The sequence below is a fragment of the Molossus molossus genome, unplaced genomic scaffold (genome assembly GCF_014108415.1).
Source record: "Molossus molossus isolate mMolMol1 unplaced genomic scaffold, mMolMol1.p scaffold_m16_p_13, whole genome shotgun sequence".
NCBI classification, from domain to species: domain Eukaryota; kingdom Metazoa; phylum Chordata; class Mammalia; order Chiroptera; family Molossidae; genus Molossus; species Molossus molossus.
In genome coordinates, this window is record NW_023425348.1 from 20,148,749 (window position 1) to 20,160,740 (window position 11,992).

The window sequence follows — 11,992 nt, forward strand, 5'->3', positions numbered from 1 at the left end:
ACCTTTGTTTTGTAATCTTCTCTTGGCATTCCAGCATGCTGAGTATACTGGGGGTTTGAAAAGAGGAAGTATCCAGCTCTCTCTCAGCCTCTGAAAGATCTGGCTGACACCCAGGTTCCTGGGTGAAAGTTGGAGGGAATCTCAGGCAAGTGAACTGGTGTCTTTCCATATTTATAGTCTCTAACCATGTTTCTTGTGTCTGCAGTCAATTTCTCACGCATGTGATATGGCTATTCTAAACTTTACCACTTTCCTCATCGTGGGTATTTATCATTCACCTACCCTTCAGAACATCCTATCACCTCCACCTACTCAGAGAACAGAGGCCATCATGCACAGAAGCCCTAAAATTTTCCCTTGAACCTACAGATACATGTACAAGCCTTTCCTTGCACATCTGCATTTTTGAAAAGAGCAGTCCATGTGTTTGTCCTTCACTTCCTCACTTTTTGTTCATTACCCTCTGACTCAACACATCCAAAATTGAACTCTTTACCTCTACCCTCTTCCACCTCCAACCACACACACCCTCCCAAGCCACATCCTCCTTCTGATTCACCATCTCAGTTAATGGCATCATGATCCACTTCCTTATTTAAGCTGTAAAAGAGTGTCCCCTTAATCACTTCCCTTTACCATGACTTACATCCAACCAGTTAATAATTTGTGTTAATGTTCTTTCAGATCTCTGAAAGTATACCACCCAGCTCCATATCCATTTCTACTTCATTTCCTATCGTTTTTTACAGAGCTTCTAAAATCATGTCCCTGCTTCTAGTTTTACATGTCTCCATCAGACTTCTTTTCTGGTGTCAGAGTAATCTTTCCAACATGCAAGTCTGATCACGGTGTGAAATCATTCAAGACAAATTCAAAATTCCTTAACAGGTATATAGGCCCTTAACCATTCTAGTCCTTGCTTCTCTCCTCAACTGATTTCTTGCAATTCAATTATAAATGTTATGTTTACCAGGCATATTGAACTACTTGTGGTTCCTTGAATAAGCCATTTTCCTCTCATTCCTTCCCCCTAGAGGTTATTCTTGCTATTTGGAACTCCCTTTTCACCTATACTCAACCTTCAACCAATGTATCTATCTCTAACAAAAAGCCCTCCTTGGTTCTCCCTTTCTTTCATCCCCACACACTAGGTGAGAGGCTTCTCCTCGGGGCTCTCAGAATCCATCCACCTCCTCCATCGTGGCATTTACCATAGTTTGTTGTAATTGTTTATGTGTCTGTATTCCCAACACCATTCTTTATGTCTCCCATCTCTTTATCCCCATGCCAGCAATGGTGAACAACAGGTACTCAGTAAATACAGAAAAAGGGGGGAGAAAGGTAGGGAGGTATCCCAGAGTCCAAGAGTAGAGGTATGGGTTTGAATCTCAAACAACTAACTTGCTGCCATGATTCCAATTTTGAAAATTGTTACCACAGACCAGGCAGATGTTTCTTTATAATATTCCTCTAAAACTTCATAATATTTAATAAATACTAATGAATTTGCTTGAACTATCAAATGTTTTTGGTAGAATAAAAGTAATAGTTAACATTGTGCCAGACATTGTGCTAAGTGCTCTAAATGTAGTATCTCATTTGATTCTTATAACAATCCTTTAAAATTAAAATAAAAGGCTACCTTGCAGACACCATCGTACCGGAACTGCTTGAGCCTAGCCATGGTGAAGCCCATCGTGTACTTCGATATTGCTGTTGATGGTGTTCCCTTGGGCTGTGTCACCTCCGAGCTGTTTGCGGACAAAGTTCCAAAGAAGGCAGAAAACTTCTGTGTTCTGAGCACTGTGGAGAAAGAATTTGGTTATAAAGTTTCCTCCTTTCACAGAATTATTCCAGTATGTATGTGCCAGGGTGGTGACTTCACACCCCATAATGGCACAGGCAGCAAGTCAACCTATGGGGAGAAACTTGATGATGAGAATTTCATCCTGAAGCACACGGGTCCTGGCAAATGCTGGACCCAACACAATGGTTCCCAGTTTTTCATCTGTACTGCCAGCCTCAGTGGTTGGATGGCAAGCGTGTGGTCTTCGGCCAGGCGAAAGGCGGCATGGATGTTGTGACAACCATGGAGAGCTTTGGGTCCAGGCATGGCAAGACCAGCAAAAAGGTCACCGTTGCTGACTGTGGACAACTCTCATAAATTTGACTTGTGTTTTATCTTAACTACCAGACCATTCCTTCTGTAGTTCAGGAGAGCCACCCCTTTACCCCCTTCTGCTTGGAACATTCTATAATATTCATGCTCTTGCCATAGTTCGTTGAGTTCCATGTTTTCTTTACTCTTTCCAAGTCTAGCTGGATTGCAGAGATAAGTTTATGAATATGAAATAAAAACTAAACAATTGTCAAAAATATTTTTAAAATAAAATTAAAATTAAAAACAACCTCTATTGGATTGAAATTAAAAATAACCTCTATGAGGAGACTGAGGCACAGAGAAGTTAAATAACTTGCCCAAAGTTGTATTGCTAGTATGTGACAGAACTAAATTTGAATTCTATATTTCTGATTCTAGAGCTCAAACTCCCCATCAGGAATATTAATTTCAGATGGTTCAAAGGGGTATTGACAAATTTATGCATGTAAGATAAGAGTGGGGGGTGTAGGAACCCTATCATTTAAGGAGTATTTTATTTTTATTGACCGATAAATGCTGATTTACAGTTGTGTAGTATTTTTTGTTTGTTAGTCCTCATCCGAGGATATTTTTTCATTGATTTTTAGGTAAGAGTGGGAGGGAAGGAAGGGGAGAGAGAGAGAGAGCATAGATGTGAGAGAGACATATTGATTGGTTGCCTCCTGCATGACCCCGACCAGGGTTGAGTGTCGAACCTGCAACCTAGGTATGTGCCCTTGACTAGGAATCGAACCCAAGACCCTTGGGTCCTTGGGCCAATGCTCTAACCATTGAGCAAAATCAGTGAGGCTTAGGGTTATGTAGTCTTAATGTTAAACATTAAGGACAAAGCTAGGTTGATCTCTGGAAAGTCAAATTAAAAGTGTTAAGAGACAGTCTTTCAGTCCAAAAGAGTTTAGAAGAAAATCACTGGACAATATACTTTTTAGGGTTTTCATACTGCAAGGTACGTAGGTTACCTCAGTTAATGAGGGTCTACCTTATGAATTCACAGAGAGAAAGGGAGAAAAAGTCCTAGCACGTGAAGCTGGGCTTCATAGAGCTTTGTCTTGTTCAGGATTCACTGTAGTTCTAACTACATTGGTGGTGGTCTTCTAATCCCTTAGAATCAATCACTTTCTGTAAATCCCCCTGTTAGAGTGACCCACTACTGGGACTCATCTTCCCTTTCTGCTAAAACTGCAGAAGTCCTTGCCTCACTTGCTCGTGATATTTTTTCACCCAGGGCTTCAATAGCCTCAATGCTTCTGCTTATTTCGTTCTGTTTCGGGATCTTCCTGCTCTCTACTAGCTATATGTCTGGCATTGAATGGATGAAATTAAGATGAAACATTTGTATAAGTACTTGTGAAGTACTGATTATGTGCCAGGAATTGGCAGTAATCGGTATAATAATGCCTATTTCACAGGATAATAATGAGGATTAAATAAGAAGTGTGAATGAGCTTTTATTATTGTATTATGTAGATTAAGAAAGCCTGAGATGAATTGACCTGGTATAATTACGTGATGAGAAATTAAGAAACATTTTGAGAAATCAAGAAAGTTCTCCTTGACCTGATAGGATTTGACTATTCAACTCAGAGAAATTATTTCAGAACTCTCCACTTTAACATTTAGAAGATATTTTGTGTGTACTTGTGAATTAACATAACCCTGAAATTATTTTCATTCTAATTTATGTTCTGAATTCTCAAATATAAAATGTTGATTACTAAAGCCTTTGGCGATTGTTATGCATATTCCACATTAGACACTAATCAGTAATTATGAGCTAGGCTGTGGGCTTGAAGGAGATCCTTCTGAAATAGCTAGAAACAACCGTGAATAATAAATGCAATAAATGCACATGGTGCTGATCAGGAGCCTCATTGGTTTTTTTTTATTTTTTTTATTGATTTTAGAGAGAGAGGAAGGGAGAGAGAGAGAGAAACATCGATGAGAGAGAACATCTATTGGCCGCCTCCTGCATGCCCCCTAACTAGGAATCAGGCCCACAACCTGGGCATGTGCCTTGACCAGGAATCGAACTGGCAACCTCTTGGTACATGGGTCAATGCTCAACCATTGAGCCATACCGGCTGGGCCTCATTAGTTTTAAAAACTGTTTTTCAGCCCTGGCCAGTTTGGCTCAGCAGTTAAGAGCATTGGCCTGTGGTCCTGGGAGACCCGGGTTCGGTTTCCGCTAAGGGCATGTAACTCGGTTGGAGTTTGTCCCCGGCCCTGGTTGGTCCTGCGGCCACTCGATGTGTCCCTTTCACGTCGATGTTTCTCTCTCTCTCTTCCTCTCTCTCCCTCCCACTCTATCTGAACAAAAAATGGAAGAATGTCCTCGGGTGAGGATTAAAAAAAAACCAAAAAACTGTTTTTCAGTCTAGTTATAGGTAGAAGGGAATCTCGAGTCTAATAGCCCTACCTCTAATTTATAGCTGTAAATTACCTACTTAAATTTATTTTTTAAATGCCCTGACCAGTTTGGCTCAGCGGTTGGAGCGTTGTCCTGTGGACCAGAGAGTCCCGGGTTCGGTTCCCACTAAGGGCATATACCAAAAAAAAAAACTAGCACAAATTATTGTTCTTATTATTTAACAGATATTATTAGAATTGAAAAATACATTTAGCACACATAGATATTTGAAGACAGGATCACCACAAAGCTATATATTCAACTAAAGGGTAGGTTCTGCAACTCCCAGGGTACTTCATTTATTGACTTCGTTACTTTGAGGTATGTGACATTAAGTGGTGTTAGGCTGGGATATTTTCCTAGGCTATAGCTATGTTAAGTTTAAGAAAGAAAAAGTCTCAAAGTGTTGTCTATTTACCAATTTTAGAGAATAAACAATTTTAAAGCATTTTAGAAATGAACATTTACATGTAAATAATTATTTTAAAAACCAAGATCATGTTCACCCCTGTTTAGTAACACAGTATGAGTTAGGGTGGGAAGCTGGGGTTTAGAAGAGAGATAAGCCACAATCCATGACAATACTTCTTTGTAAAAAAAAATTTACGCCACCCTTTTACTCATTTAAATTGGCTTCTCTGACATTTTTCCCTGATAGCAGAAAAAATATTTATGAGTAACTCTATGCAGGTTACTATCTGGGAGAGTTAGTTGCCTAAACTGATAAGCAATATGCCAGAATATGACAACCTTCCAGAAAGGGTTGAGGGCACAGGTAAATTGCTCGATCCTGTTTTTTTGGTATGTTGGAAGACCTGTCAGGCCTATTACAGAAAGACCCACTCCTTTGAAATATTATATATATATTTCATATTATACCACAATAGATGCATTTTGGTTAATAGGCGTTTTTTTTTTTTAATGTAAAGTCATATATGCTGCAGAAAAAAGTCGTTTTAAATCAGATTTTTTTCCTTCTAAAATCTAGCTAAAGTTCTCCATATAGGAGAAATTAATTTGTTCTGAGAGCTGGATGTGAAAAATGTCAGAGTATGAAGTACTGCAGGTTGAAGGCGGAACCCAGTGCACATGTAAGGAGGCCACAGAGTGCCCCTCCCCTGCAGTGAGCAATATAGACTGTCAAATTCAGGCTTGTGCTTTGTACTTCGAGGCTTGAAAGTCAAGGCTACTAGATCTCATCATTAACTAGGCTTTGCTAAATTACACAAAAATGAAAAGCTATCTTCTAAAAACACTAAACATATTATATTACCTACCAATAGTTCTCAAGGTTTAGTCCCCAAACCACCATTAGCCTGAGTGAAAATTTGTTAGAAATGTAAATTTTCAGGCCATAACCCAGCCGTACTGAATCAGAAACTCTGGAGGTAGACAAAGCAATCTGGGTTTTAACAAGTCTCTGGAGGTGATTCTGATGCCAGCTGATGTTTGAGAACATTGTATTATATTCCATATATTGTTTTTATTCTATAAATATTAAATATATTGCTTTGTAAACATTATGTCTCAAGGTAAATACCTTCACCATTTTATAGATAAATATCCCTTTACTAATATTATTATTCTATAAACATCTATATCTAGTATAAACTGTTTTTGATAATTGAAAAAAATCTATTTATTTGATAACATTCATGTTATAAAGAATCTCAGTGCTGTCTTGAATCTTACCTGACAACTGATCATTAATCTTATTTTGAAAGATCTCTTAAGCAGTGATTTTGATGTTTAAAGTTTTAACATTCTGTGATTACTGGTTTGACATAGGCATATCTTCAACATGGCATGTGGCACAAAAATGTTTTTAAAACCATCAAATTAAAGAGGAAATAAATTAGACAATAAGAGGCACTTCAGAGTGTTTGGTATATTCTTTAAAAATATTTAGTTTCTAACTTAATGGTTTAAAACCATTTTTTTGTAGGTGCCTCATGTCATGTTAAAAATATGAATATGCTACCAAATTACTTTAAGTGGGTTGCTTCTTATATCCGTTGTGGCAGGTGTTTTAGTTACATCTCCCTTCTGGCCTCCATCTATTTAAGGTATATGTGTATGTAAATGTGTGTGTGGAGGGTGTGTGTGTGTGTTTACTGAAATGTCTCCAGTCCCTCTGACCTTCCCAGAGGCATCAGACACTTTTCAACTCACACCTCAATTTCTGGCTGGTCTCCCAGGCTCCATCCGGTCTTTCCTACTCCCATTCGTCTTCTATGATTCTACTACACCCATTTCCCTCAAGTGCCGTTTGCCTGAAACCTTGCTCTCCATCTCAAAACTGCAGAAACTTCTATAAAGGCAGCAACCCACCTAAAGTAATTTTCTTAAAACCTTGTTGGGATCTGGATCCATTCCTAGCACAATGCTTTGTACAAAAACTTTTTTGTTTGTTTTTATCCTCACCCGAGGACACTTTTCCATTTTTTGTTCAGATAGAGTGGGAGGGAGAGAGAGAGAGAGAGAGAGAGAGAGAAACATCAACGTGAAAGGGACACATCGAGTGGTTGCCACCCACACGACCCATCCAGGGCCGGGGACAAACTGCAACCAAAGTACGCACCCTTAGTGGGAACCGAACTGGGGTCTCTCTGGACCGCAGGCCAACACTCTAACCACTAAGCCAAACCGGCCTGGGCCCATACACACATTTTAAGAGTTCAAATGTTGACTTCCTGAAACAAAATATATTTCTAACAAACATTAAGTTATACACATTTACATACAGAAATTATGTAAATGATCATCACAAATTTTAATCAATTGTATATAAATGATTTTTTGGACAATATATAGCATATATTGTGACACTGACAACTGGAGAACATTGGGGGTACTTGGAGAGGACTTAGAGGACTGAAAGAAGATGATGAAAGAACTGAGAAATGAGACACTGAGTAAAGGTTAAGGAAGTGGGATTGTTTAGAAAAAAAAAAGACTGTGGGGAAGACAATTATATTCAAGTATATGAAGGGTTATTAGACAGAGATGATGTCCAGATGTTCTCCATTTATTAGCACAGTGAACATTAGTTAAATTATCTACTTTTCTAAGCATATCTGCTGCTCTATTGACGGAAGTTTGTAAAACCACATGTATTTTCTATCTCTACACTATAGCAAGGAACATTCTCTCTGCCTAGAAATATTCTCCTAAGCCAATACATGACTGTCATTTCTTTTAAGGTGTACTTCAATTCCCTTTTCAAGGAACTTTTTCTTCATGGATGATCCTTGACTCTGATCACTCTGGGTTCCCTCAGAACTTCAATGGCATATTTAAACTTATTTTATATGCATGAAGTATTTTAAAAATAAGCATTTTATTATACAACATGGTAAGGGAATAAAGGGTGACAGTTGATCAAAAATTTGAATAAAAGTTCATTTGTATTGTCATAGGTGGTTTCCATTTTACTATTTCTCTCACAGACCTTTCTAGTAATAAAAAAGAAAAATAATTTATAGATTCTTAGTGTTTGCTCAAGCCCAGTGACATTTTTTACAAAAGCAAAAAAGATAAGATAAACCGGAATGGTAAGTTTCAACCTTTTAAAAATCCAGTTTAGCCTGCCTATTCTAATGAACTTGAACACATGTGCCAAGTCAGGAGATTGAAGACTTACATTAGAGGATATCAGGTATACCTGCCTCTACAGTTTGCCAGTTGGACACTGCTAAATGTGGCACTAAATGCAGCGTTTAGTGCTAATTAATGCAGCTTTTACTGTGAGAAACAGCACACTCCTGTCTTTTATTCTTTCCTTTTTTTGTTTTTGTTTTCAACTATTCTTTCGCCCTCCCCCTTTTTTAAACCAGGAAAAAAATAGGGCAGTGGTTCCCAACCCTGAAATTGCACACCAGAATCAATACACGTTTGTGGAAATATACGAAATAATGCTCTACCTCATATAAAAAGTCAGAGCAATAAAAAAAATAAGTACAATTTTACACCCACCAGATTGAAAAAATATTTTAAAATGTGTGTCATGTCTCCAACAAAGTTTCATGTTTCTTAAGATCATTTGGGTATTTCTATCCCATTACACCTAACACTATTTTTTTTTTTAATCTTTATTGTTGAATGTATTACAGATGTTCCTCATTTTTCCCCCATTGACCCCCTCCTCCTCCTCCCCACTCCCGCCCCCCTCCTGCCTTTTCCCACACTATTGTCTGTGTCCATTGGTTATGCATAAAAGTTCTTTGGCTTATTTTTTCCCACCCCCCAACCCCTTACCCTTTGAGGTTTGTCAGTCTAGCAATGAATTTGTACTTCTTAATCCCCTCACCTTTTTCACCCATTCCCCCAAAGCCCCTCCCATCGGACAACCAACAAAATGTTCTCTGTATCTATGAGAATGTTTCTGTTCTGCCTGTTCATTTTGTTGGTAGATTCCATTGTCTATAGATATGTATTTATTGCCATTTTGTTTGTTCATATCTTTTATTTTTTTCTTCAAAAAGACCCTTCATCATTTCATATAATAACAGTTTGGTGGTGATGAACTTCTTTAACTTTTTCTTGTCTGCGAAACTCTTTATATGGCCATTGATTCTAAATGACAGCTTTGCAGGATAGAGTAATGTTGGTTGTAGGTTCTTGCTTTTCATCACTCTGAATATTTCTTGCCACTCCCTTCTGGCCTGCAAAGTTTCTTTTGAGAAATCAACTGACAGTCTTATGGAACTTCCTTGTAGGTAACTAACTGCATTTCTCTTGCTGCTTTTAAGATTCTCTCTTTGACTTGAACCTTTTGCACTTTGATGATGATGTGTCTTGGTGTGGGCCTCTTCGGGTTCATCTTGTTTGGGACTCTGTGCTTCCTGGACTTATATGTCTGTTTCCTTCACCAAGTTAGGAAAGTTTTCTGGCACCCCCAAGATGCGAATGTTGGCACGCTTGAAGTTGTCCCAGAGGCTCCTTACACTATGCTCATTTTTTTGGATTCTTTTTTCTTTTTGCTGTTCTGATTGGGTGTTTTTTGCTTCCTGATATTCCAAATCAGTGGTTTGCTTCTTGGCTTTACCTACTCTACTATTGAATCTGTGTAAATTATTCTTTATTTCAGTTAGTGCCTCCTTCATTTCTGACTGTGCATCCTTCATTTCTAACGGGTCCTTTTTTATGCTCTTGAGGCCCTCACTAAGTTCATTGAGCATCCTTATAAGCAGTATTTTGAACTCAGCATCTGTTAGATTGCTTATCTCTATTTCGCTTATTTCTTTTCTTGGGGTTTTGTTCTGTTCTTTCATTTGGGACCTGTTTGTCTCCTCATTTTGGCTGCCTCCCTGTGTTTGTTTCTGTGTATTACTTAACAAGAGGTATGGGGCTAGCTGAGACCAGATGCTGCTTGTTTGAAAGAATTTAGAAAAACCTGAAGCAGGATCCAAGACAGGCCAATCCTATGGTTAAGCAAGTGGCAACAGCTTGGGTGGGCCTGAAAGTTGGGTGGGGCGGGGCCTCAGGGAATCACCAGGGCAGGGCCACCAGTATGAGCCAGGTTGCTGGACTCCCAGATATGGACGCTGTCTACCATCCCAGGGAAGGGCTCACCAAAGGAACAAAGGCCTTTGACAGCATGTTTGTCCTGGAGAAAGCCCCCTCTCCAGCCCTCGCTCCAGTGCCAAACAGCTCAGTTCTTCCCTGTATGTCTCTGGTGCCTCTCAAGCTGCCTCCCCTCCAAGCTTAGAGGGAGTGAGTCCAACAAGTCTGTGCACGGGCCCTTTAAGGAACTGCCTGGGGCTCCAGCTGCGTCAGCCCCCCTGAGCCTCAGTTCCCGCTGGTTTTTCCAGCCAGAGGTAATGGGGACTTCTCTTCCTGGCACTGCAACCCTGAACGGGGTGCCTGGTGTGGGACGGGGACCCCTCAGTCCTCAGAGAGGACCTTCCCAGCTGAGGTATCCTCCTGATTTTTATCTGCCATACGTGGGTGTGGGACCAGCCTGTCCACCTCTGCCCCTCCTACCAGTCTTGATGCGGCTGCTGCTTTAATTGCGCAGTTGTAGGACTTCCATTCAGCTTGATTTCAGGCGGTTTTGAATGGTGTTTGTTCTGTAGTTTAGTTGTAACTTTGATGTGGTTGTGGGAGGAAGCGACCGCGTTTACCTACGCCGCCATCTTGACCGGAAGTCCCTAACACTGTTATGAGCACTGGAAAGCAAATCCCCAAATAGAGAGTTTTGTCTGTTTTGCTCATTGTTGTATTTGCAGTGTCTTGAAAGTGCCCATATAGAAGGTAATCAATAAATATTTGTGGAAGAATGAGTAATATTAGTTCTTAACAAATACTTGCTAATTAATTGGATGACAGAGAAGCCTTCAGGATCAATAGTTTTCCTGAGAAGAATCAGGTCAATTGTTAGAAACTTCAGACCTAGGTTTTCAAAGTTGTAAGAATCAAAGCTGGTTGAGTATGGGCTGGGATAGGAATGAAAGGCAGGACGAGGGATTTCCCCTCTCTGACCACATCTTCCTACCACAGTTCCCACTTCCCAGTCCTCACTACCTCAAATACCCAACACTTCATAATTCACCCTTTTTGGGGCCCAAATTTCATTTTTAAAAAATCTGCATTCCATTGTTACGTACTTCATGATTCCCAAAACGTTTTCCATTGCTATTAACTTAGATCAATCAATTCTGTGCTTTGACAAGTACTATAATCTTCTGTTTGATCTTTGGACTTTGGACTTTGCTCACCCCAATTCATCACTGCCAGACTAATCTTTCCAGAATATCACTTTCATGATGCTACTACCCTGCTCAAAAGTCTTTAATGACGGCTATATGTCATCTACTTAGCTTTGTACCCACAGTCTTCAGTGACCAGTTCCCTATTAATCTGTCTACTCTGTGTTATTACCCAGAACTCCTGAACAGGACTCCTCAGTTCCAACTAGTCAGATGCACTCATGTGCCACAAAATCACCTTGTGTTCTCCTGCCCTGCATTTATTTATTTGCTCATGAGACCTAAGTGCCCCAAGTTCTCTAGTATTCATCCTAAGTCCATTTTTTGAATGTCCAAATTAAAATTCTGTAAGCCTTCTCTTAAGTCATTTTCAGAATTTCTGAAAAATGCTGTCATGACAGTCCCAGAAAACCACTGTGTTGTCACGTCACCATGGTCAGCTTCTCACTCCAGAAAAATCCTCTACCTTCAGTTGATCACAGCTTTCTCTTTCAAAGCTGGCTTCTGCTGGCTGCTGCTGTTCTCCAAGGATAAATGTGTCCCAGGCATGCTCCCAGGCTGCATATCTAATTCCACACAGTACAGTTAACATCCAGATTATCCTAGTGTGCAACATTTTACCCAAGGTATAGGGATAACTAGTAGAACTACTGTACTACTGATACTCTGTGACCATAGTCACCCACCCTTCTCTGCTCCCTCACTCTACACATC

General features: G+C 39.7%; 1 protein-coding gene across 1 annotated transcript; it reads left to right on the forward strand.

The window, feature by feature from the left end:
• The first annotated feature begins 1,682 nt into the window (after positions 1 to 1,682).
• On the forward strand, positions 1,683 to 2,084 carry LOC118627830 (peptidyl-prolyl cis-trans isomerase A-like). The gene has a single exon (XM_036258278.1). The coding sequence runs from the start codon at positions 1,683 to 1,685 to the stop codon at positions 2,082 to 2,084; it is 402 nt and encodes a 133-aa protein (XP_036114171.1).
• Positions 2,085 to 11,992: the final 9,908 nt, after the last annotated feature.